This window comes from Pteropus alecto, unplaced genomic scaffold (assembly GCF_000325575.1).
Source record: "Pteropus alecto unplaced genomic scaffold, ASM32557v1 scaffold156, whole genome shotgun sequence".
NCBI classification, from domain to species: domain Eukaryota; kingdom Metazoa; phylum Chordata; class Mammalia; order Chiroptera; family Pteropodidae; genus Pteropus; species Pteropus alecto.
Genome location: NW_006437746.1, coordinates 438,250 through 463,208, shown reverse-complemented (window position 1 = coordinate 463,208; position 24,959 = coordinate 438,250). Strand labels below are relative to the sequence as shown.

At 42.3% G+C, this 24,959-nt stretch overlaps 1 protein-coding gene across 2 annotated transcripts in view; it reads right to left on the bottom strand.

Moving 5' to 3' along the window:
• MYRIP (myosin VIIA and Rab interacting protein) overlaps positions 1-24,959 on the bottom strand; it is a 240,212-nt gene that overhangs the window by 73,206 nt on the left and 142,047 nt on the right. For both annotated transcript variants that reach the window (XM_015591675.2, XM_015591674.2), the window contains one exon: positions 3,851-3,987. In XM_015591675.2, coding sequence (XP_015447161.1) covers positions 3,851-3,987 — 137 coding nt within the window. The remainder of the gene's footprint in view (positions 1-3,850; positions 3,988-24,959) is intronic.

Here is a 24,959-nt window from a genome sequence, read left to right as displayed (position 1 = left end):
CAGTCAAAGGGGTATGGGAGGTGGGAGAGAGTCCAGGGCAGAGCAAACAGCTTGCACAGGGATAGGCAGAGGGGGCAGCTGAGGACCTAAATGAGAGGCAGTGAGGCTGGGCTGCAGAGAGGAGAGGAAGCCTAAGGTGAGATGACCTGGAGACAGAGACCACACAAGTCATGGTGGCCACATTAGTGTTTGATCTTTATCCCAACAGCCATGTGAAGCCAGTAAAGGATCTAAAGAGGTGAGCTGGTCAGATTTGTGCTTCTAAAAGTGTACTCTGGCTGCTGTGTGGAGAGCAGCTCAGAAGGAGAGAGGATGGCTGTAGAGTGAGGAAGGGCAGGAAATGGAAGCCATGAGGGTGGCCCGCTCTCTGGAGGGTACCTGGAACAAGAAGGAGCATCGCAGGACAGGAAGCGGAGAAAAATGTGCAGTCCAGAACTGGTTTAGGAAATGGGAGAGACTGGAGCATGTTTACAAATCAACAGGAAGGAAGCAGTTAAGAGAGAGGCTGAAGAGGCAAGAAGAAAGGGATGATTGACCTTGAGACCTTCCCGGAAGGTGACAGGCATCAGATACAGAAATGCACACTGTCTGCCCTGCGAAGGAGGACGTGAGGTCATCTGCTGAGAGGATGGGGTGGGTGGTGGTGAGTATGAGGAGACAGGAAAAGACCTGAAAAACACCTTTGGGAGACTGAGCTCAACAGAGGACAAGCTCTGGTTTTAAACGAAAATCTTCCAGAACAATACCTCTCCCTGTTTCCCTTTAAATTCATCAGTGGGAGCTTCAGTGTCATTTAGGATAAAGTGATTTTTCCAAGGGCAGAAAGCAATGGAACTGTTCTGGAAAGCAATGACATCGAGTCATATCTTTCATGAGTTGGAGGAAGCTCTGATTTCACGTGGATCAGCATTTTCAAAAGATCATGTTTGTCAGAGGAAAGATGTAATAGATCTTTCCAAGAATCATGTCAAAAACAGATTTATAGCGTTAATAAATAAAAACAGGTTTAATTTTTCCCATTTCATTAATCCACTATGAAATACGAGCATATTGATTTTCTAGTTGTCTAGAGACTAAATATATTATTAATGGCTACTTTTATTTTTTCATGTAGTGCTTTTCAGCTGTTAAAAATGTCATGCTGGATCTATCATAGAAACCTTGTGAACACTTATTACCATTGGACATTATATTTTTTATAAATTTATTTACTTATTTATTTGACTTCTCCACTGGAATGTTGGCTCTGGGATGGCCAGATCTTCCCTGTCTTGTTGCCTCCAACTTTTAAACTAGGTGGGCAAATAACAGGTCTTCAATACATGTTTACTGAAGGAATGAATAAATCTTAAAGATTACCTGATGGAACTAATGGGTCTCTGTTTAGGCCTAACCTGCTCACCTGATATGGGCTGCAGGAGTAAGTCTAGCTTGGGAGGGACTGAGGGCAGTGCACCGTATGCATGAGATGGGTGACCCATAAGATTCTGTGAACCACGTGAATTTCCAATGTACTGTTTATATGGCAAACTACACTGGTCCATGCAGTGGAGATGTTTCATAGGTAAAAGTTTTACACTAGAAATTCTGGAGCCTAGCACATGTCTTGTACACTGTAGATATTGCATATTATGTCTGACATAATCAAAATTCTGAAAATAAGTACGCTTAGAATTAGTTGAAGATAGAACCAGTTACTCAGAAAGCTCCTGAACAAAATCCTAGTGAAGTTCTAGCTGAGGTTTTCAGTCTTGGCTGAGACTGAAGATAACGCAGTGAGCTTGAAACACTGTCTGTACTGGGCCCACTTCCAGAGACGGAAGTGACACAGGACACTGGGATTTTTTTTTTTCCCCAAAGCTCCCTACATAATTCCAGTGTGTAGTCAGGATTGCGGATGGCAGATGATAACCATACAAGGGTGTTAGGTGGTAGGTAGAAGCCAATGCTAATGACCTCCCAGTCACCTAACACAATCAGGAGGCCATGAAGGCACCAGGAGGTTTCTCCATACCTGAGGTGGAACTAAATTTTCTAGGTGGCGTGTAGAAGAAATCTCATTGTTTTATGATCGCAGCTTTACAGGTTTGAATACCATCTCATAAACGGTCTCCTGTCTGCTTGCCTTCAGGTTTATCAAAAGAAAACCTTAGTTTAAATGGAGATCCTAATCATATTAAAGTGACTGATTTTAACACTTCTACGAAGTGTCTTGGGGGCCCATGAAATGCTTTAAGATTGAACTAGTTACAACATTGAGAACGTAAGACGTGCCAGGCATGGAGCCACACTTTGGGACCACAGCGATACAGGAGTATTGTCTCCATGAGGTCCAGCAGGAGGGTGGCTTTGTAAACCATCAACCGAATGCAACGTGGGAAGCACTGTGACCGAGGCCCAGATGAAAGGCGTGGCGAGTCACAGAGGGCCCAGGACCAACACCTGCTTCACACGTAGGAGACAGTTATTCCTGGCAGATGATTCTCCTTTGAAAATGACACTTGAGGATTTCAAAGCCCTGAGCTGGCCCACTTAGAATCGTGTCAGCCTGCTCCGCCCGCGGGGTCGTCGGGAGAAAAGGAAAGAAAGTGGAATTGTGTTCTGTTCTACAGGGTTCTCCACGTGCCTTTGCTTTTTCCCTCCATTTGCATTAAGCACCTATGAGATCCAAATTTGAGGACATATCGAGGAGCACAGAGCACAGACCGAAGGACATAAAAGAAAGAAAGGATAGGATGCAAAGGAGTGAGCCCATTCCATTCTGGAACTTTCCTGAGAAGGCGATTTGGATTAAAAAAACTACCGTTAACACCGTTGCTTTTAAGCTTTCTTTCCTGCCTGCATTCCTGGAGAAAAAGTTTTAGAAAAATTTGCAAAGAGAAGATGAAAAGGATAGGCGGACGCCTTCTGCGTTGCTCTCTTAGCTATAAGCTTCCTGAGTAGTTTCAAAGACACAGGTTCTAACACCTGCCTCAAAAGGCGCTAATGATTCTGTGTTTAATCCTGCCACCCTGTTTTCTCCCTTGTCTTCAGTGGCTGGCATATTTTTAGAAAAGACACAACCAAAGACTTGATTGAGAATACAAAATAATGATGGTGAAAAAGCTCCAAATGAGATGGATGAGATTTTTTTCCTTTCGTCTTCCTCGCGGATAAAAAACGTTTACCTGTGTCAGCAAAGAGAAGTAAAAATCTGCTTCCAGACAGGGAAAAAAAAAAACAGTTTTTTTTTGCAGGACATGCTGTTCATATTCTGACAACCATTTCTTTCTACTGGCTGTTGTAACAGCACTGCAGAATATCATTTCTCATTCTAATGACGTACATTGTTCGTCTTAACTGTATAAAACGGCATAGGCAGGACTCATCCTTCAAGCTTCCTGGGAGGAAGCTGATGCTTTCTCCCTCTCTCGTTACATCAAATTCTGGGCCTGGTATAAATAGAAAAGGGAGTAGAGGGCATATCCTCTGAGTGCAGAACTAGTCTATACAATCAAAGATGACTTTCCAATGTTTTAACCATTAGGGGAAGATGATCGTGAACCTTTAATTTCTAAGGATCCAGAATTAAAATGGCCACAATTTTCAGAAATACATTGGTCTTTCCAGTTCCTAATATATCCAGCCCTGTGGGGATGCCGAAACCAAAAGACTCAAACCTTAACAGAATCTTTGGTATATGTCCAAAAATACATCCTATTTCTGCTCTTCACTAGGCCAGATATTTAAGCAACTTTCTCCGTTCCGGGTGAGTGCGCCCCAGCACACAGGAACTCCAAGCAAAGCCTTCTTCTACCCCGCCAGGTCCCCGAGGACTTTCGGAGTGGCAAGCGGCCAGTGGCCAGCGTACCTAGGATGTCGAAGCATGCTCCACTCTCCAGCCTGTGTTTCCTGTACAGGTTCTTCAGGACCTTGGCGCTGCCAAAGCGTTTGAAACGGCTCTTTACGTTATTGTAGAACCATTCCAGAGACTGGGTTCTCAGGAGCCTGAAGAAAACACAGAATTAGAAAACAGAAAATTCCAATTACGAAACAGGATTGTTGAATGGTGGATGGCAAAGTTTGCCACAATATTTTGTAGCTCCTTCTGTCAAAACGTGGCGTTTACTTCTTTACTCCTTGAATCTGGGCTGGCCAATGTGCTCTGACCACAGAGAGTAATGGAAGTGATGCTGTGTGAGTCTTGAGCCTTACAGCTTCCTCCCTTGCTGCTCTTAGAAGTCCTGCAACTCATCACCATGTGAGCAAGCCCAAACTAGCCTTTAGGATGATGGGAGACACTTGGTCCAATCACCCCTCCTGCCCCAGCTGGTACCCAGCCAAGCTCCAGACAGGTAAGCAAGGTCATCGACTTCCAGTTGACTGGAAATGCATGAGTGACCCTAGATAAAACCAGTAGAAGTACCATGTACCTGAGTCCCTCCCAAGAGCAAGTCGATAAATACTTGCCATTTGAGCCACTAAGTGATGCATCTTTTTAATAGCAGTCTTTATATTTGATACTGTTTCTGCATTAGCAACATTTCTAGTTCAGCTTGGGAAAATAAAAAGCACAAGTAAGACACTGGGCTCTTTGGAAAAAATTCTCCAGCCTCTGATTCATCCAACCTGAAGCACCATGGGAAAGCAGTTTCCTGGTCAATGCTGTAACAAAACACTGTACAAGTCTGTACAAAACACTGACATGATTCTTTCCTCTTCTGCCTGACAAGAATGGACTTCTAGGTCCTTCTCACTTTGCGGTAGCTTTTGTTGTTGTTTTTCTGACTATGAAAGTAATGATGCATACTCTTTTTATAGAAAATTCGGAAAAGCAAAATGAATATAAATGCTTCTGATTCAATGGAAGAATAAGCACACACATAGCTGCTCCTCTTCTCCAGATGCCAGTGAAATGTGAGATATCCAATGGGAAAGAAATCTATAAAAATCAAGAATGGGGACGAGAGCAGATTCAGAACATTGTCCCGCAAATCAGATGGCAGAGCTGGGACCTGTACAGACTGAGAGGTCCAATGTGGAGTTGGTGGGTGCAGAGAGCAGGCCTGGAATATGGGATAGCATTCAGGAAGCCAACTTAATGGTTGTGTAGACAATAGGGAGGCCTCTTGGTCCCTGTCCCTATTCCCAAACAAATGGACAATTTATCCTAAGTCAAAAATAGAAAGCATTTCTCTAAGAACACTGAACAATCTACTGGCAGAGGACTAGGAATTAAATGTGGGAGTTACCACCTTGCAGTGAAGCCCTCCTTTGTTTGGCACTAGGGGAGTCCCCACATGCCTGCCCATCAGATCCCATTTCCCCTGTCCAATAGAATATAGTATATACATTTACATCACCAGTATCATTGCTATGAATAAAAATAAACACCATAATTTGAGTGTTTGCTCTGTCTGAGGCACTGTGCCAAAAGCTTTCCTTGAATCATGATTTAATTCTCATGGGGGATAGCTCAATGTGTAAGCACATCGATGCAGGGGCAGGTTGGAAAGGCCCAGGCCCTGGCATTTGCTAGCTGTGTGGTCTTGAGCAAAGTAATTAATCCCTCTAAGCCTCAGCTTTTTCATCTATAAAATAGTGGTGATGACGGTGACAACTTTATTAGGCTGTTTGAGGATTAAATGATAGAACACAAGCAGTGAAGTATCTGGCACCATGTAAGGGCTCAATAATTTTGTACCACAGCTCTACAAGGATGAGTCCCACTTTTATAGATAATAAATAGAAACATAGTGAGGTTGAGTGCCTTGCCCAAGAGAGCAAGTGCCTGGGTGGGGATCAAAGATCGGAGCTCAACCACGCACTTGCACTAGTCACAGACACCCAGTGTGAAGAACCATTGGCTCTCTTCTATGTATTTTCCCCAAGGCTGGCCCCACCCCCTGGCAGCCACGTGGTCACATGACCTAGACCTGCCAATCAGGGTTGCAGTGGGGGCTTTTATTGTTGCTGTTGGGAAGAGGCTCTTCCTTTCTGCTGGGCTGGCTTCACAGTGGAAGGAAAGGCTGGGGCTGCCGGGGCCACCTTTGCCATCACTTGGGGATATTCGTGGTTTTCTGATCAAAAATAGATTTGACGGTGGGAAGGCGCAGAATCCTGTGGATAGACTCTGAACACCTGGATCTACTCAAGCCTCAGGTCAGCCCTTGGACTTTTCCATGACATGAACCCCAAACTTCCCTCTTTCTTTTAAGCCTTTTTGAGTTGGGTTTCTATTATTTGCAGCCGAGAGTCCTATGACTTCAAGTACGTCATAGGATGAGCTCTCTGTTCCTTGGCTATACCAGAACTCTACGGCATTCAGAGTATGTTAATGACCTCTAAAATAGAATGCTTCAGCTTGCTGAAGTCATGGAGTGAAATCAGGGCACCGCTGTGGAGCATGGGAGGATGACCCACGAAACCACAGCCTCGTTAGGGGAGCAGAAAGCTTTTCCTAAAATCGTGATGTGTTCTGGATTATGTTTTGACTTAGAGTGAATGTAGAGAGCTTTTCTGGAAGCCCCGGGGAAGGCTCGGTCATGATCACTCTCATCTGATATCACTGCTTTTACTTAACTTATTTAGAATTCATGGCTCAGAGGATGCAGGTGGTTCATGGGGCAGAGGCACGGGGACAGGGCTGTGAGGATGCCCCCAGCCAGGGTGGACTGGATACGTGTGCTGCAGAGCTCCCTAACCTACCTGCAGGCCCTCGTCTTCCATCGGAACAGACACAACTTCAGGCAAACGTAGATGAGAAGGAAAGAGCCTGTGTCAGCATCCTGCTGGGAAGGGTGGCACAGTGGGTGGGACCCTGCGTCTGCACACGGGTCCCCTCATTGGTTCGTTCATCCATTCTTCCATTCCCTATTTATTGAATGCCTCATGTGGCGGGCACTGCACTAGGGATGTGGGGGAGGGGTGTGGACAAAACAGATGAGGCGGAATCAAAGCCAAGCCAAAGGCGTCTTGGGAATGGTGGGACAGTGTGTGTTCCACAGGCCTTGGGTTCTGGATCATTCCCACAGACGCATGGGAAATTGGAACCAGCCTGCTTTATGTCTCAGGCATTTTCTTTAATGATGCCCAAACTGCTGCTACTTCTCAGTTGCTGTAAACATGTAGGAGACACTTTCCTGGTGAGGAGACTTGTAGTGGAAATCTTTGAACTTGAACTGTCCAGAGGGACCCTGCTTCAGTTTTTTAAATTACCCCAAGGTCTCCCTAAGGGCGCTCACACAAAGATTCTTAGTTCTGTACAGTTTCACAAACTTAGGAATGATAATCTCTCTAAATACTAAAGCTTTATAACAATCAGCAACAAACCTTCGAAATTCACCAATCACAATGTGGTCAGAACTGATTACTTGGAACTACAGTTTCTTCTTCTGTAAAATGAAATATGTTGGGCTTTCTAAGGCTGGAGGAAGAATTAGATAACTCAGCCTCATCCGACTCCCTCCTCTCTTCTCGAAAGCACACACCTTTACCTGAGCACTTCACAGCACTGTTTTAATTTGTTATTTAAGATCTGTCCTCACCGCTAAGTTAAGTGTTCATTAACAGAAGGAGCTTTTGCAGGCACACTTCACAGTTTGTACAATTACACTGTATCTCCTAAGATGATCTCTGCAAAGAGAACAGATTATATTGCTTTTTCTTTTTTTTTTAAACCCAAAGCATAACCACCTCTTAAGCTCTTATCTTCCTTGGCTTTACAGGAGGATTTTAAGTCTGCGGTGGATGAATTATTATTTTCATGGTTGACTCAAAAGACATAAATTTCCTTTATACTCTCTCCTACCTGCACAGTTTTTCATTTACTCTATATTCTTCTTTCTTTTCAGTGACTCTAGGCACTGACTCTAGGCACCACGTGGCACAGCCTTCTGCATTCTCCCAACGAATACTGTGTGGGACTCCACAGTGATCTCTGACCCATACATCGGCCCATTATATTTTTTTTCTAATTCCCATCAGGGACCAATGGTCCATTAGCAAACAGGAGCATCTCCATGGCAGCATGTTAGCTTTGACAAAAGCAATGTGCTGCAAGACTCTGAGGAAGGTAGGCTGCACTGGGATTGGAGAACGTGTCCAAGTCCAGGCTGGGCCAGCAGCGCGTGCTGTGTCACCTTTGTGGGCTCAGCTACCGGACACCATGCCATCTCTTTGCATTATATCCTGGGGTCAGACAAAGACTCTGTACCATCCTTAGAGATAGTCTGTTGGTGGGGCAACTCTCTGGGCAGCCAATGCCCAAGCTGAGAAGGGCTGGACAATGACCCTCATCGCCCCTGTTTGGAGCTTTGTGCCAGACTTACTGAGAGATCAAAACTGTGTTGGAACCCTTCCTAGTCTAACTCAGGGCCCTGGCCCAGGAAAATATCTCAGTGTAGCCTTATACTTTTCATTCCCACAGCTTTCAGACTTCTGGGGAATCACTCAGCCCCTGAAGCAGTCCGGCTCCTGAGGTATAAAACTGTGATACCACCAAGTTTTAGGAGTTACAGGTGGGCATGGAGAAGGATATTTCTCCAGCTAAGAGAAGTTTTCAAGAAGAAAAGATATTGGGGATGGGGAAATGTGTCCTACCAGATTTTAAAATAAATTACAGATATTTAATAATTAACACAGTGTGGCACAGTAAAAATGTAACTATAAATAGGAACAAACCTGGAAAGAAATGTTCAAAATGTATCTGTTGATATTTCTCGATAATGATATTATGGGTAACTTTTCTTTAATTTTTCAAATTGCATGAACCTACTCTTTTGTAAACAGAAAAGGGTGATACTGCATCTTTGTGCAGTTTTCCAAGTAAAGGAAGAATGACTGTACCGTCCTGGAGTGTGTCAGGAAGGCTCGCAGCCATAGAGAAGACGCCAGCCCCCTCACCAACTTGTGTGCGATATTGGGAGAGTGAATAATTCCTCTCTTTGCACCTCGGTCTCATCATTTTCAAACAGTGTTTACAAAATCTACCCTGCAGGTTGTAAAATTAAAGACGAAATCCCAACGTGTCTATTATGATGCTGGTACGTAAAAGGAATGCATCCAAGAGGGAGTAGGGAGACAGGCACAAAGTAACATGGTCCGAAAAGAAATCAACAAACTATATAGATACAACTTGATTACGGTTGACGCAGAACATAAAAATAAAATTAAAAAAGACCAAGTTGCTTATATGGATTTTAGAGTCATAAGAGTTCACTATATATCCTGGCAGTAAAAATAATTGACAAACTATATCCACCTTTTTTTTTTTTTTTTTTTGGAAGACAGAGGGGTTGCCATGCTTCACAATTCTCAGAAATGATTTCCAGGATTGTAGGGAGCACCCATCTTTACGGAGTTTAGTTCAATTCAGTCACATGTTTTTGAGCATTTTTCATTGCCAAGCCCAGTGTAAGGTACTGGGGTTATAAAGGCCAGTAAACCCAATTGCTGCTTCAAGGAGCTCACAGTTTAACAGAGAATGATGCCTCCTGGCTTAGGCAGGGTGGTGTGGTGTGATGGTCACACAACTAACCAGGATAAGGAATAGAGGAAGAAAATCAGGTTTGGAGAGAAGGTGGCAAGTTCAGTCAGGGCACTTGGATTTGGGGTGGCGACCGCATCTCAGCCGGCAATACTTGGCGGGCATTTGGATATACTAGTCTGGGGCTGAGGGGGCCAGAAATCTGGACTTGAAATGTAGACTTGGGAGTTCTTGGTCCATAGGTAGTACTCAATCACGCCCGTAATCGGTGTATTGGAGGCATAAATCATCATTACCTTTATTTTGTGAAGAAAGTGCAAACAGGTGATTTGCTGCTATGTCACTCACTGACTGACTTGAATCAGACATGATTTCTGGCTGTAGGTCTCACTGTCGGGTCAGTGTCTTGACGTCTGATTGGAAACCCCCGTTAGTGTTCTTATTGCAAATTAAGGCATTTGCTTCAAAGTTTAAGCAAATAGAAAGCCCCATGAATCAAGGAATCTGAAGAAACTCTAAAATCACTATATTGTTTCTCTTAAAAAAAAAACCAACATGTTGTGAATACTAATCACTTCAAGGCACTTGTTGTGTAAGCAGTTTTCTAATTTTTTTTCTATGATGTGAATAAATTTGTAAACATAATACATTCTCATTAGAAGACAGGCTGGAGTCATGTAACTCAATGCAAGAACAGTACTAAAGTCATAATCACATGAAAGCTTCGCCCAGGAACGCCAGACTGATTTTGGTTCATAAATAATGAAGAATAATAATAAAATTGCAAGAAGAAAGGCACTGCCCCCATCAGAACTGCTCAGTTCCTGGCCACTAGTGACAAAGCCAGGCTTCCTTAGGCTATCGGCCCCAGCGTGGCAGGGTGCTTGGGCAAACTGAGTTCGCTATAGGGGAGCCTCGCAGAGACTGTGGAGATCTCGCTGCTTCTGGTATGGTCTTCAGACCAGCAGTGTGGGCACCTTCTGGAAGCTTGATAGAAATGGGCAATCGCAGCCTTCCATCCTCACTCTGAGACCTGCTAAACCTATCTGCATTTTAGCAAGTTTTCCAAGTGATGACGACATTCATCAAAGCTTCATAAGGCAAAAGTAAGCTAAATGAATTTATCACCACCAAGCTAATATTACAGGAAATGTTGGAGGGACTTCTTTAAGAAGAAAAAAATGAATCAAAAACAGAAATAAAGAATGGTAACAACTACACTCCTATCAATAAGTACCTTAAATGGAAAAGAATTAAGTGCTCCAACCAAGAGACAGAGTGGCTGAAAAGTTAAGAAAATAAGACCCCTACATATGAAAAGAAAGAGGATGGAAAAAGATATTGCTTTGATGGGCCTAGAAGGTATTTAAGTCAGACAGAGAAGGATAAACACCATATGATTTCACTTATATGCAGAATCTAAGGAATAAAAAGAACAAACTAATCAAAAACAGACTCACAAACATAGTGGACTATTTGGTGTTGGGCAGAGGGGAGGGGAGCTTGGAAGTCTGGGAGAATGGGGTGAAGGGTTAAAAAAGTACAGATTGGTAGCTGATGGATGGTCACGGGGTTGGGGAGCACGGCATAGGGAATGTGGTTACCTTTAATACGTTGGCTAGGTGGAGGGTCAGGGGAGGGAGGGAGCAATTGGGGGGATCGTTCTATGAACTATAGAGATGTCTAACCAACGTACTGTATACTTGAAACTAATTAAGATAAATAAATTTTAAAAAAGCTTGATAAGAACTGGTCTAGCAAGATTAGCTGGTTGTTTTCTGAATCTGCATGATTATTTTTTTTTCTTTTAAATTTTGACCACAGTCTATTTAGGTAAGACAAGAGACAGAACAGCTGACTTGCCTCGCTGCTTCCCATTTTCCAAGGAAAAAGAAGTGGACCTGGTGATAAAAAGTTTTGCAGAGGAATAGAATTAAAATGGTGCTCCCAAATCCAGGTGCATTAGTTACCAAAAAAAAAATAAATAAATAAAACACTAAAAATACCATGGATACAAATTCAAACCGTTATACACAGCAAAGTCCCCAAACAACCTATAACCAACTGCTGCTGGCCGGGGACCACCCTTGGAGAACCACTGAGTTCAAGGACAGGTTTGGCATGTCACGAAGAGCACACGAAGATATTACTGATTCAAAGTTGTGGGAAAAACAATAGCATGACAGTCAGGAGGCTTGAAAAATAAGACTCCTTCACCCCTGACAGCACGAAGGCCCCTGAGCACTGAGTCAGAGCAATCAGTTTTGAAAAATCAACAGAGGCTAGATGAAAAAGAACAGCCCTCACGCTGGGACCCCTGAGTGTGTCATTGGGAATTTGCAGACAGACACGGCCAGGAGGCTGAAAGTGTCATTTTCAGTTGATACGTGACAATTGCCATTAATGTGAAGCATCTTGCTAGGGGTGAGAAGCTGGAGTTGACAAATAGCAAGAAGGAAGAAAAGCCTGGAAGAGAAGTCTGTGTGAGAGCTGTTCCTGGGTCCTCTATGCACGATTTCTCTAATCCGCACAAAACTAGAGGGAGGCAGATGGGGAAACTGAGGCTGAAGGAGGTTCAAGAAGCCCAAGGTCACACAGGTGATAAGTGGCAGGACTGCAGGTTGATGGCAGCTCCCTCTGGCTGCAAAGCCCCTGTGTCTTGCCTGGACCACACAGACCATGGATATTATGTGAAAACTCTCACCCTGCATTTCCCATATGCCAGGCAATGTTCTAAGTCCTTTATACCAATTACTTGTCTAATCCTCACAACCACTCTATGGAGCAGGTACTCAAGAATCCCATTCCACAGAGGAGGAACTGTTTATACCAGCCCTGGCCATGACAGTGACCAGTTCTGCTCCTTCTTCCAATGAAATGACCAAATGTGGAACCTCCATCTTCCTCAGACAGAGCCATTCATAGTTGTAAAACTCACAAGATGTGAAAGTCACTCCAAAGGGCCCCTAGTGCCATGGAGGAGCCTGGCCCGCATGAGTCTGTGATTTGGTTTGTGTCCACAGCTGGCACTCAGCCCTCTGAGTCTCTGGATCCCTTAGTGTCAAGCTCTGAAGGACATGGCTTTCCATGGGGATGAAGCAGGTTAAAGATAACTACAATTCTTTGCTATCCCTCCCCTTGAAAGGTGGAGTCTAAATTCCCTGTCTCTTTGAATCTGTGCTGGCCTAGGTGACCTGCTTGCCCCTCAGAATGGGCAGAATTGATGTTCTGGAATTTCCGAAGCTAAGTCATAGAAGTCCTATACCTCCCTTCTAGATTGCCGGGAGCACACTGTCTGGATGCCCCGGGCTGCTGTGGAGAGGAGGAGCTGTTCTGAGACTGTCGTGCTGGAGAGGCCATGGGCAAAGGTCACACCAGAAGCCCCAAGTACAGGGAGCGAGAGAGCTGGCTGGCGGCTCTAGCACGGTCGTCAAGTGCCTCCAGCCGAAGCCCCATTTTCAATCAAGAGAAGTACCCGCGTTTGGCAATGACGTCTCCTGATCAAATGACAATCTTAAATAATTTTTAATGATGTGCAATTTACAGAAACTTCTTTCACAGGGTGACTGGTGTTGTTAAAAAAAAATTCCAACACTTCCAAATTTGGATAATGTTATACTAAGCAAAATTCAGGAATCAGCATACAAATATGATGTGATTTTTATTACACACTATTGATATTGCATGCTGTTTGAAACTATGTTGGAGGAAGTTTCTACAGGATTTAAATCATCAGACTATCTTAGAACCAAATCACTAGCTGCTTTTTGTAAATTAAATATATTCACAGAAAACAACTTTTCTCAAGTTAAAAATCCAAAATCTGAAGCCCTTTTGTTTAATCTTCATATCTCCATTTCAGTGTGAAATTAGAACATCTCCTTATAACCTCCTTAATTTCTATTTGACATGCACTTTTCCTCATAATAATTGGTACTCTCATCCACTAATTCATACATGTCCAATTTCGTTTGCGCTTATTTTCAAACTTGCTACGGAATCCTTGTTGGCAGAGCCACGTGCCTCGGGATCTGTGGACAGACCCCAGCTGCCCTCCCCTCCAGCTGCATTCTGCTCACCTCACCTTCCCTGGATCCGGTCAAATTCTTTCCTCATCCCGGACTCCCCAGAACATCCCGGCCAGCCCTGCCCCAAATCCCAAACGCCCACTGGGGCCAGCCTTCCTCTAGGACTGAGCACCCCTGCAAAACCCCAAACAGGGACAAGAGAACAAGGAGCAGTGCGTGGGCTGACCCGGCTGTTCTGAGTCCAGCCTCAGACCTGGCTCTCTTCTCCCTCTCTGGCACCCCCAGCGCCAGCCCTGGCCGTGACAGTGACCAGTCTTGCTCCCACACTTGGGAGGTATGTTCATTTCTCTTGTTAAAATTTTACGTCCATCAAAAAGACTTTCAGAATCACTTTCTCTCGTTTATTGAAGCTTGAGATTTTCAATTAAAAATGAGAGAACAAAGAAGATGTTGAAAATTTCTTTGATGAATGTGCTTCTATTAAGGCCAGGAAAGTAAAATTATAATACGTTTTTGGTTTAAATAAATTATTGAAACTTAAAATAATGTCGTGAGTTGAATATGCCTACTTTTCAATTTTTCAGTATTTTTTTTCAGATTTAAATATTCTAGAAAAATTAATCATTAAAAATCCTTTTCTAAGGGGACATGCATTTCCTTTGGTCTCTTTACAGAGACTTTCTACTGGATCCTGACTTCAGTTAAAATTGTTCTATCTTGTTCTTTATGATTTTTTTGGATTAATTTTGATTTTTAAACATACTGCATTAAAATCTTATTTATCTTGATTTTTAGGTTTTTTGTCCTTCGAGGCGAGTGACATATCAGCACCTTTGACCCTGGGGTTCCATGGTGGCAGAGAAGTGCCTGGTGGGAGACAGCTGTGCCAATGGAAAGGGGAAAAGTGCCCAGTGAAGCAGGTGATCCCAGGAAGAGAGGGTGGTGCCCAGGGAGGACAGTAATGGTACCCAGGGGAGTATGGCGGTGGATGGATGTGGTGGTGTCCAGAATCTACTGGGGATGAGGAACAGCGGAAAAAAGGTGGGAAAAAATCCATGGATTCCACGGGTTCGTTGTTGAGACTTGTGCCCTAGATATTCTCACGAATCTATGGGGCTGAGATGCAGAGATGAGTGTTGAAGAAGGCTAAGGCCCTGCTCTAGTAGTTAGGGAGAAAAGCCAATGAAACACCATTACCCAAAAATGTATCTAAGAATACATTTCTGAAATGGCCTGGAGGTGGATGTGTCAGGGTACACTCTGTGCCTTCTAGGACTTTCCCAGGTGTCATTCATGGGGCTTGGGCACAGCAGCACCTCTTCTTTGCATCCATTCTGGCCTCTGCAGGACCTGCCCAGCTGTATCTGGCCCTCAAGGAGCCATCTCATGCCTTGAGGCCACTGGCACTGACCTTGCCTTGAACTTTCCTATCTCTCAGCTGGTCTCCTCAGCTCTGGGCTCCACTCTCATGCTTGATTCATTCCTCTCTGTGAGTGTCATCCATATTCAACCAGGCAGTTGTCAAGCCTGGGGGACAGGGAATGAAATGGTTTCTTTTAGCCTCAGCTGTTCGGAGGCAGGAATAAATGTCATTTGAATATGGCTTTTCTTTTACCTTCTTATTTATAAGGCTGTCTGGGACTTCTTTCATTTGTCAGAATCAACTTGAAGTGAGTAAGAGAATTTAACTGAGTTTATCTGAAGAGCTCGTGTTCTTGCTCTAGATGCTGCAATTTGTACCCAGAGACACACTGGCCCAGATGAGATGTCTTCGTCCACTCTCTGTGCTGATCTGTGCGATCTGGGGACTGAGACAGCATAGAAGCATCAGCACGTACAGATCCCAACCTCATCACTCAGTGTGTGGCCTTGAAGACATCCATTTATCTTTCTGCATCTCACCTCTCTCATCCTCAGAATACAAGTGATCACAACTTCCTCCAACCAAATTTCCAGGGCCACACAGTTGCATCTGACATCTCACCTCTGTAGTTCTGACACACTGATGTGTTCAGTTTTGCTACTAGTTTTGCTTCATGCTTGCTTTAAGAAATGGGTGCAATTCCCACATTTTTGGTTTATTCATCTGTTTCATTAATGGTAACATTACACTCCATAGTAAGGTGTTTGCTCTTTAAATTAAGTTTCAAGCTGGTTGTTGGAAAAAGAGAATGATTTGATTACTATTAAAATCAGCAGATTCTAGACTTTTGTTATAATATATATGCAATGTATTGCTGTGAAAATTAAAAGGCAAGGATGTTGCTATATTAAATGAATGACTAAAGTATCATAAAAACGTCACTTTTTTCATAGTAAAATGCTTACATTGAAGTTGTTTGGGCTACCGTGTAATTAACATCTGCCGCTTATTGAATGTCATTGAGCTAGGTCTTTTTAATCCTCAAAACAAAACTGTAAAAACAAAGGCTACATATCTGGTCAATGATGAAGCCAATATCTTCTCTTTTTTTGCCTGTTAATTAAAAAAAAATTAATAGATGGTTCCCTGTTTTACATGAAGGCATCCAAGCACAGAGAGGTTATGAAGTTTTCTCAGAATCACGCAGTTATTTGTGGTAGAGTCAAGGTTGTTTCCCGCATTCTCAGTTATACAGATTAGATGAAGCCTTTTCTAAACTGTGTTTCCTCCCTCCCTCCCTTCCTCTCTCCCCCCTTCTCTCCTTCTTGCTTCCATTCTTGCCTGCGCCTGTCCCTTTGACAATGCAGGGCCATATGGGGAAGCACCAGGGTGGATCAGGGCAGGGGCAGAGGGAGTAAAAGGTGAGAGCCTTTACTGTAGGTGGCTTCCACAGGAAGGAATGGGGGTGGAAGTTTAGGATCAGCTAGTATGAATAATTTCAGTGGGCTCTGGGGCACAGGGTTTGTCCCTAGTTGTCTGATACCAGACTCTGAGATGATTAGGGCAGGGGAATAGTGGCCCTGAGTGTGAGAGCCTGATAGAGAAGGTGGTGGGGGTGTGGGCTCTGGATTGGTTGGTTTGCATTTGAAAGGTGCACAGGCAAGTGGTTCACTATCTTTAGGAATTAATTAGCAGTCTCTCCAGGGTCAGCAAGGCCCCAGATGTCAAAGCATCAAATATAGAAATTAGAAAATACAGCTATTATATCTCTTCCCTTAGCAGCCCAGAGTCTATGATTTATAATCAGTGTTAACTTCCTCATTTTCCTGCCCTCCAAAACTATCCCATGTTCATTCTGCCGGAATTGCTCTCCCTGAGGTTCCAAGGCCTTCCTGCTAAGTCAAAGGGCCACTTCACAGATCCGTGCTCATGTGCTACTTCAGCTGATAGTTTATGCATTTGACTCCTTCACTGTTTCTGAAATGCTCTTCCTCCTTTGGCTGCCATGATACTCTGACTTTCGAAATGCTCCTTTCACCTCTGACTCTCCTTTCTCAACCTCAGCGCTTCGTAGAGACTCCTTTCTCTTCTGCCCGCCATTGAATGACAGCACTGTTAGACCGCCCCCCAACCCCCATCTCTGAACCCTCTCAATACGAGGAGTGGCGTGAACCCATGGATGCCCCTGCAGCTTCAGCTGGCACTTCTTCTCGGTCTATCTGCCAAATTCCTGACCCCCCTGATTGTTGGATATCTCCACTTGTCTCTCGTCTCTCAGCTCAAACGCCACATGTCTTGAATTCAACATTGTCCTTTTTCACAGAAACCTAGTTGTGATCCTACACCCCCGAGCTTAGGGACTTCATCTCTGACTCACCCCTCTCTCTTACAACTACAGCTAAGTAATACGTGAGCATTGCAGCGTTTTCATGTTGACTGAAACCATATTATTACCTCACTTCTCTGCTGACACATTCCTTCTAGCTGCCATCATCTCCCACTTCAGCCTCCTAACTCGTCTGCTCAGCCCAGTCTCTCCCCCTCATTCTTTTAAGGTACACTCCATGCTGAAGCCAGATGACTATTTCACATGTGGGACACTGACGTGGTCAGTTTTGCCTTTTAGAAAGATGGCTCCCATGTAAGTCAGCAGAAAGGCAGAACATTCTATGATGGCATTCCAGGTCCTCAGACTCACCTCCTGCTGTTACCTTGGCATAAAACTTATTATAAAGTGACAGTCAATTTTAGAAGGGGCTTGCCATCGAGACTTGAAATGCAGACACTCATTCGGTTTAGCATCTGGTAGAGATAACGGGAATGTTTTTTTGATCCCTGCCCCTGCTTTAGATGATAATGGTTCTGATCTTGATGGTTTCAGTTAGCTTCGTTCAGGGATACCTGTAATTTTTGCCCCGGCCACAGACATCATGCTGTCTGAAGACCTTGGCCCTGCCCCTGCCATTTCTTCTGCTACCTCCTCTCCTCCAGAACAACTCCTGCTCCTCATCTTATTCATGCTAGTCATCAGCTGTGTTCAGAAGACCTCCCAGACTGAGGAAGAGTCCCTCTGTGCTCTCACAGTCCCCTTTGCTGACTCCTAGTAGGGTGTTTATTATACCACATTAAAATTTCCCATTTTCTATCTCATGTTCTTATAGGCAGGATCAGCCATGTAATCTGTAAGGCCCAGGCAGAAATAAAATATAGGTCCTCTTGTTAAAAAGTTATTAAGAATTTGAAGACAAAAAGGAACAGAGCATTAAACCAAGCTTGGGGCCATGAAGTGACTATACATCTATGAAGGTGGCGCTGCGCATGGGGCAGGAACTGTCATATTCTTTGTTGGATCTCCAGATACAACAGTGCAGCCTGGTACCTGGTACCCAGTAGGTATTCGGTAACTTGTGTGCAATGGAAAAATACGTGGGTATCACAACTCATTGCCACCCGGCCCCATCACCATTCAGTTGAGATTGTGGGCTGCAATAGTACAATATATTGTAGTACAATATATTGATAAAGCATATAAAAGGTGATAGACACATCAGTTATAACACAGGTCAACAAAGTTAACCTGTATTTACCAGACAGATGCTTTAAAAAAAGCCAGTTATATACTGTCGACGAGAGACATGACGAAAAAGTATAGAGAAGATTAAAAATGAAGGAAAAGGTCAGAGAGCACCAGGTGAACACAAAGAAAAAAAGAGAGAAAAATCAGACCAAATAAAATTCAAGAAAAACCCATCAAATTGATGGTTATTTTCCCGTTGATAAAAGGAATAATTCATAATGGAGGCCAAGTAATAGGCCAAGTAATAAAAATGACATATAGAAAACAAAATATTAGAAAAACAAAAAGAAATTTTTAAAAAACTACAGTGGGAGATTTAAAAAGCTCTCTCATTCTTTGACAGATTAAACAGACAAACGTAAACAAGAACAGAGAGAAAATGAATATTAGCAGCTTGGTTGGAAATATACATACAAATAAAAATATGCATAAAATGCACTATGGTAGAAAAGGTACATTTTTTTCCTCCAAATATACAAGGAAGATTCATAAAACGGAATCACATCCCAGACATGAAGAAAGCCTAATGGAGTCCCCAAAGTAGATAAACTGTTCAGACAAAATTTTCTGATTTTACAAAGGCAGGCATAAATAACAAACATGTAATCATGAAAATTCAAACCACGTGTAAATTAGATCTCTACCTCTTTCCCATCACCGAGATTCCTCTTAAACAACTCTTTTTGCGCAGAAAGAAATAACACATCTAATTGCATTGTGGAGTTTCCTGCTGTTTTGTATTCTTGTCACATGTAGGTGAGGCTGGCACAGGGAGCCTGCAGGTCGGTGGGACATCCGATGCAGGCAGACTGTGGCATAGCCAGTGCAGCATCCTGACATGTCCACATGCTCCCTGACCCCTAAGAGCATGCTGCTTTTACCCTGTAGTTCTTCTAACTGTGACCATTTTCAGTTAGTTAGTGCTGTCAAGGGCTATCTAGGGAAGTGGTAAAACGGTAAAGGAAAGGGTGATTAATACAGAAGCTAAGGAACGAAGCCTCTGAGGAAGAGGAAGGGAGTGTGATTGTGAAAAGCTTGCTTTCCTTAACTGAGCTATTCACTTTATTATTCTTTAAACTATAGGGATCCATTTATACACTGGAATGTATATCACATTTCACTACATTTTTAAAATTAAAAAGAAGAGTAGAGAAACATTAACTGCAGTTTAGTACATGGTTCAGCCGAGAAAAGCACTTGCACAGACATAATAATAAAGTATTGAATTATGATTAATTACCGAAAGGTAAGGGAGGGAGTGTGGGGTCGAAGATGTTAAATCCTTTTGTTCCATGGTAGGAAGTAAGAGATAATGCTTGAAACTGAACAGTTAACAAGGAACAGGCATACTATCTAGAGACATGGAGGACAATTTTATCATGAACTAGAAGTGAAAGAATTAAAGGTGGTTGCTTTGGGGGGCTGGGGGTGGGGAAGGAAATGATAAAGATTATTTGAAAGACTTTTTTTTATCATAAACCATGACTCTTTAAACTCTGTGCATATACATCTTTAGTAAAAGTAAACACCTAAAAGCATAGAGTAAATTGTTTCATGGTGAATAATATATACTTTCAGGCTAGGTTGAAAAGCTAATATTACGCGACTGTCGTTTTGTGGCTTGAGTTAAAACTTTCAGTGTCAGAGCTCTATACAGATTCATAATAGACGGAAGTGTGGCTGGTGTGCCAGGGAAGGCCATGGTACACGACCGAGTGGCTCTGATGATGAGAATGCTGACGCCGAAGGTACAAACCAGGAAAACTGGTTCACGAGATGAGAGAGGAAAAAGGCAACAGTTCCCAATCGATAAACAATTATACATGATGAGCGATTTTAAAGGTGTACATCACTGTTCTGATACATTTATTTAGAAGTAGACACTTGATTACTTCATCTATACCTCTGAAAGTTTATGTATCAATGATGGACAGAAGAATTCCACTTTTGTTCATCTTCTCACTGGGAAAATTGGGAAAAGCATTTTATTTGGGGTAATTTTATATTTAAGCAAAATAAGTTTGGGGTTTCTTTAAGTCTTTTCTAAGCATGACACTAAAGGTAGGAACCATAAAGAAATGGTTGATACATATTAGCTTACTAAAATTTAAAATTTCCAGAGAAATTTAAAAAATGATAATGTTTAGAAGTGGCCAGCATAATCCCAAAGCACAAGGGCATTTGAACTGGTTTGTTCTTTCTGGAGAGGGACTTAGTAGTATGTTTACTGAATCTAATCAAAGTGTTTGCAGGTATTTAGACTTGGAGGCAAAGATGTGCACAAGGCAGTTCTTATCTCTGGGAAAACTAATCAACTCCAAAGAAAAGACCTACTGATAGTTCTCCTAATAAAACAGTCCAGCCAGATCATTCTAGCCGGAAGCCCACTGGCCAACAAGCCCCACTGGTCTTCAAATCAGCTTTTAATGCATCACTCTTAAAGATAAACTGACACTGAATGTAGTCAATGAATAGTCATAACTTTGCACAGTGACAGATGGTTATTAGACAGTATAGTGATTGCATTATAAGGCATATAAACATTAAATCAGTATATTGTAAACCTGAAACTAATATAATATTGTATGCCAAGTATAAATTTATTAGAAAAAAGAGATAAACTGAGAGTCCTGGGTCATCCAATACTTGAGTAGAGTGTCTATCATTAAAGATAAATACAAAAACAAAAAACAAAAAACAAAAAAACCAAAAACAAAAAACAAAAACAAAACCCAGGATAAAGAAACTTAAAGGCAAGCAATCTTAAAAATATATTAATAAGGGAATATATTGCAGCTATAAGGCAAGAACATCACACTCTAAAAAGAACAGAGAAACAATAATAATTCAGAAATAAAAAACAGTATTGTGAAAATTTAGAACTTAGTAGATAAAATGGAAGATAGAGTCAAGCATACCTTTCAGAAAATTCAACAAAAGTAAAAGAGAATTCAGGGAAAAATAAAACTAGAGAATTAATCTATGAGGTCCAATATTCGTGCTCTAGAAGGAACAAAGAAAATAGATGAAATAATCAAAGAAATAATTCAAGAAACTCTCCCAGGCCTGAAAGAACAGAGTTTCTAAAGTGAAATGGTTCTCTAAAGTGAAAAGAGCCCCGTACAATGGAAGAAACAAAGATGCAAATGAAAGTCCATCATTATGACAGGTTATCATACTGGGATGAGAAAGAAGACCCTACCACTTTCAGAGAAGCGGGGAAAGCCAGGTGCAGGGGATCAAACATCCGAATGTCTTTTGACCATCCAATGGCAACATCAGAAAGCTGTTTTTTTATAGTCACAATAATAAAACACCGAAAACTGATCTAACAAAGGCCATGTTACTGGGAGAATGGTGGGAAGGGGGACGTGTGTGCATCGGGAGTTTGGAAGAATAAAGCCTTTTCATAGTAAGGAATGAAAAGATAAAAACTTTTTAAAAAGTGATGTAAGTGGGCTATTTCTAAATTTGGAGATAAAATACCAGAAGAAAACTAGAGGTTGAAAATAGTTGTATTTATGAAGCAGGAACGTGGTGGAAGTAAGGGACCAGGGACTACTCTTTTTTTTATTTTTATTTTTTTTACAACAAACCAACAGAAGCAGTTGACATTTTTAAGTAGGGACATTTGTGGCTTTTGTTACAATAAAATTAAATAAATAAAAGATCCAAGGATTTAGCTCTTAGCTTTAGGACCCTGAGGAATCTCTTAATGTCCCTTCTGGGTGATGGACACAGTTATCATGCTGTGGCTGCTCTCTGAGAATCCATGGTTAAACAATGAAATCCCCGAGAACATGCATGTCCCCTCAGTTGCTGCCCATAAAACCTGTGTGCAGAGTGAGCCTGGAGTACGTCAATGTCCTTACATTCAGATGTGACTTTCCCACTCCCTACAGGAATAAACTAATAAGCACTCCAGCTGCAGAGTCAGAGATGACACGCATGCAGACAAGGCAGCTGAAACTACAACACTCATCAAATCAGGGGTCCGTTGCATCAGCCACAGAATAAAAAGTTTACCTGTTCTTGTAAAGCAGTCAATAAAGAGAGAAGAAATACTTTCCCCTCATATTTTTGAAATGGAGCCAGTAGTTCAAAATATCCTTTAAAATTCTTTTCTCAATGTTTGCACAGATACTCACATGCAAAATGCTGAAAACTTATGCATTAAATAGGACAAAAATGATCCAGTTTTGCTAAAAAAAAAAAAAATTAGTGACAACAACCAGACAACCTATAATAAAGGATTATAGTAAATAATCAACAATAGTAAGCTCTGAAATAAAGGACAAGTCAATTTCTTAATTATGAAAATTACCGGAACCAGTGGTTTTCTTTCTGCCAAGTTCTTCTACCCAGATCCAGTTCAAGTGTCTCGAGAGAGAATTAAATGCCACGACACTGGTAACAGAGCCCCCAAATCTTCAATCTGTGTCCTCACGGCCAGAAAAGCCCCCAGAGCATGAACCAAGAATCCTTCCTAGGAAGACACAGAGCTCCGGGCAGAGAGCTATCCCAGAGCGAAGGAGCAGCACAGTGCCATCATCTGTTTCTATTACCAGCTTCGGAAGGGAGGTGACAGAGAGCTGTGAAATCTCAGACAACCAAGCAGAGAAAAAGCCATCAACACGTGTGCGGCAGGGAGGGAGAGGGACCAAGGCTCATTTAAAGCTGCCCAATTTAATAAAACTTTGTGGAAGAAATGTCATGTGAATTTTTACACACGTATATGTAAAATTTCTACATATGTAAAGATACAGATATATGTAAATATATATATGTGTGTGTGTGTGTGTGTGTATATATATATATATATATATTATATTTACTATAAATGGGACTTACTGGCTTTGCAAATTCAAGACCCTGTGATATAGAAAAGCCCAAGGCGTGGTTTCGTCTTGTGCTTTCTCATTCGTCCAACCCTTGGGTCTGCTTTGCTAAATGTTCTCAACACAAACAAGCTTCTCGGGGCAGCGAGAGCTTGCAGGGCCAGGTAGGACTGAGTGGAAGAGAAATCTCAGGGGATCACTCTGGGCAGGTCAAGTGGGCACACTTCCCTGTGGTGCATGAGTGTGTGCACGTTTTTGCCCCGTTCATGTTGACGCCAGTGTGTGTAAACGTAGCTACAGCGTGATGAGTGGACATCGCCACCGGCTGGCTAGCTGTGACCACAGGCAAATAATTTTGTTCCTATGAGCCTCAGTATCCTCATTTGTACAATGGGTATTATTCCCACCCCACCCCCACCTCATTGAAAGGATCAAAAAAGACCACACATGTAGTGAACCAATTATAATATTTTGCATATATTAGCACCCAAATATTAGTTCTGTCTCATCTACAAAGTATTATGACTAATAAGCATAAATAATGTTTTTCTATGAACACACAAATTATGAAGGAGCTATCACAGAACGTGCATTTGTAATCCCAAGTATTTGCTTGAAATGTACAATGTCCCTCCTGTCCCGCTGTGAGTCCCTTCTATGTAGGCCGGACAAATTCAGGAGGTCACCAGAATAGAAAGTTCTATAAGAAATGCTGCCTAACTGCCAGGTGCAAAGTCAAGTGCCAGTTCTCAGCTGGGCCGATCTGCTCTCTGTCCAAGACCAGGGTAGAATTTTCAGGTAAGATATCATTCTGGTGCTGAATGAAACAAGAGGTCTTGACTCATAATTCCTGCACATGCATACACACACGCACACCTACGAGAAGGGAACAGAATATCTGATAGGAAAGAATCGGAGAAGTGTCTCTCTAAAGGATTTTGAAGAATGTGTTTCTCCCTTTACTGTGAAGTGGTAGGTAGAATATCTGCAAGTCGTCACACTAGCTCTGGTGTGTCTGTGTGTGAGTACTTGTGCATGATTCAGAATATTCATTGGAGACGTGGGGTGTTCTGCCTACAGCCCAGCACTGTTTATATAGATAGCACTTAGAGAAGGACCTACACGATAAAGCGAGGGCGTTAAGGAGGAAAGGAAGAAATTGGCTCTTTTTTGCCCACTGCTGACTAACTGCATCCTTTGCCAGTGGATCCTTTTCTTCCAGACAAATGCATATGTGCAAAATACTGTTTACACTTTAACGGGATGTACTGCATTAGAAATGGGTTCTTTTCCCTTTTACAGGATATAAATACAAACTTTGAAAAGCACATGGCTTACCCATCCATTTCCATGCAAAAATCAATGGCTACTTCCTACAAAAATGGGAAAATTTATATTCTACAAATAAAACAGGAATTTAATGTACTTCTGTTCAAAGGTAAATCTAAAAAAAAAAAAAAAAAAAAAGACAGCTGTTGTCGGTTAATTTGAAAAATAAGTAGAAATCGTAGTCTCTGACGGGGCCCAACCCAAGTCATTCAATCTATTAAGACTTGTCATTTGGCGGTGAGAGTGTCAGCAAGTCTGACTTACAAAGCGGTGCCGTAATAAACTCAGATTGGAATTTCCAAGGTTGCTTTGACAGGTGAGAGCAGGTGAGGAACACTGGAAGATTCTGACACTCTTT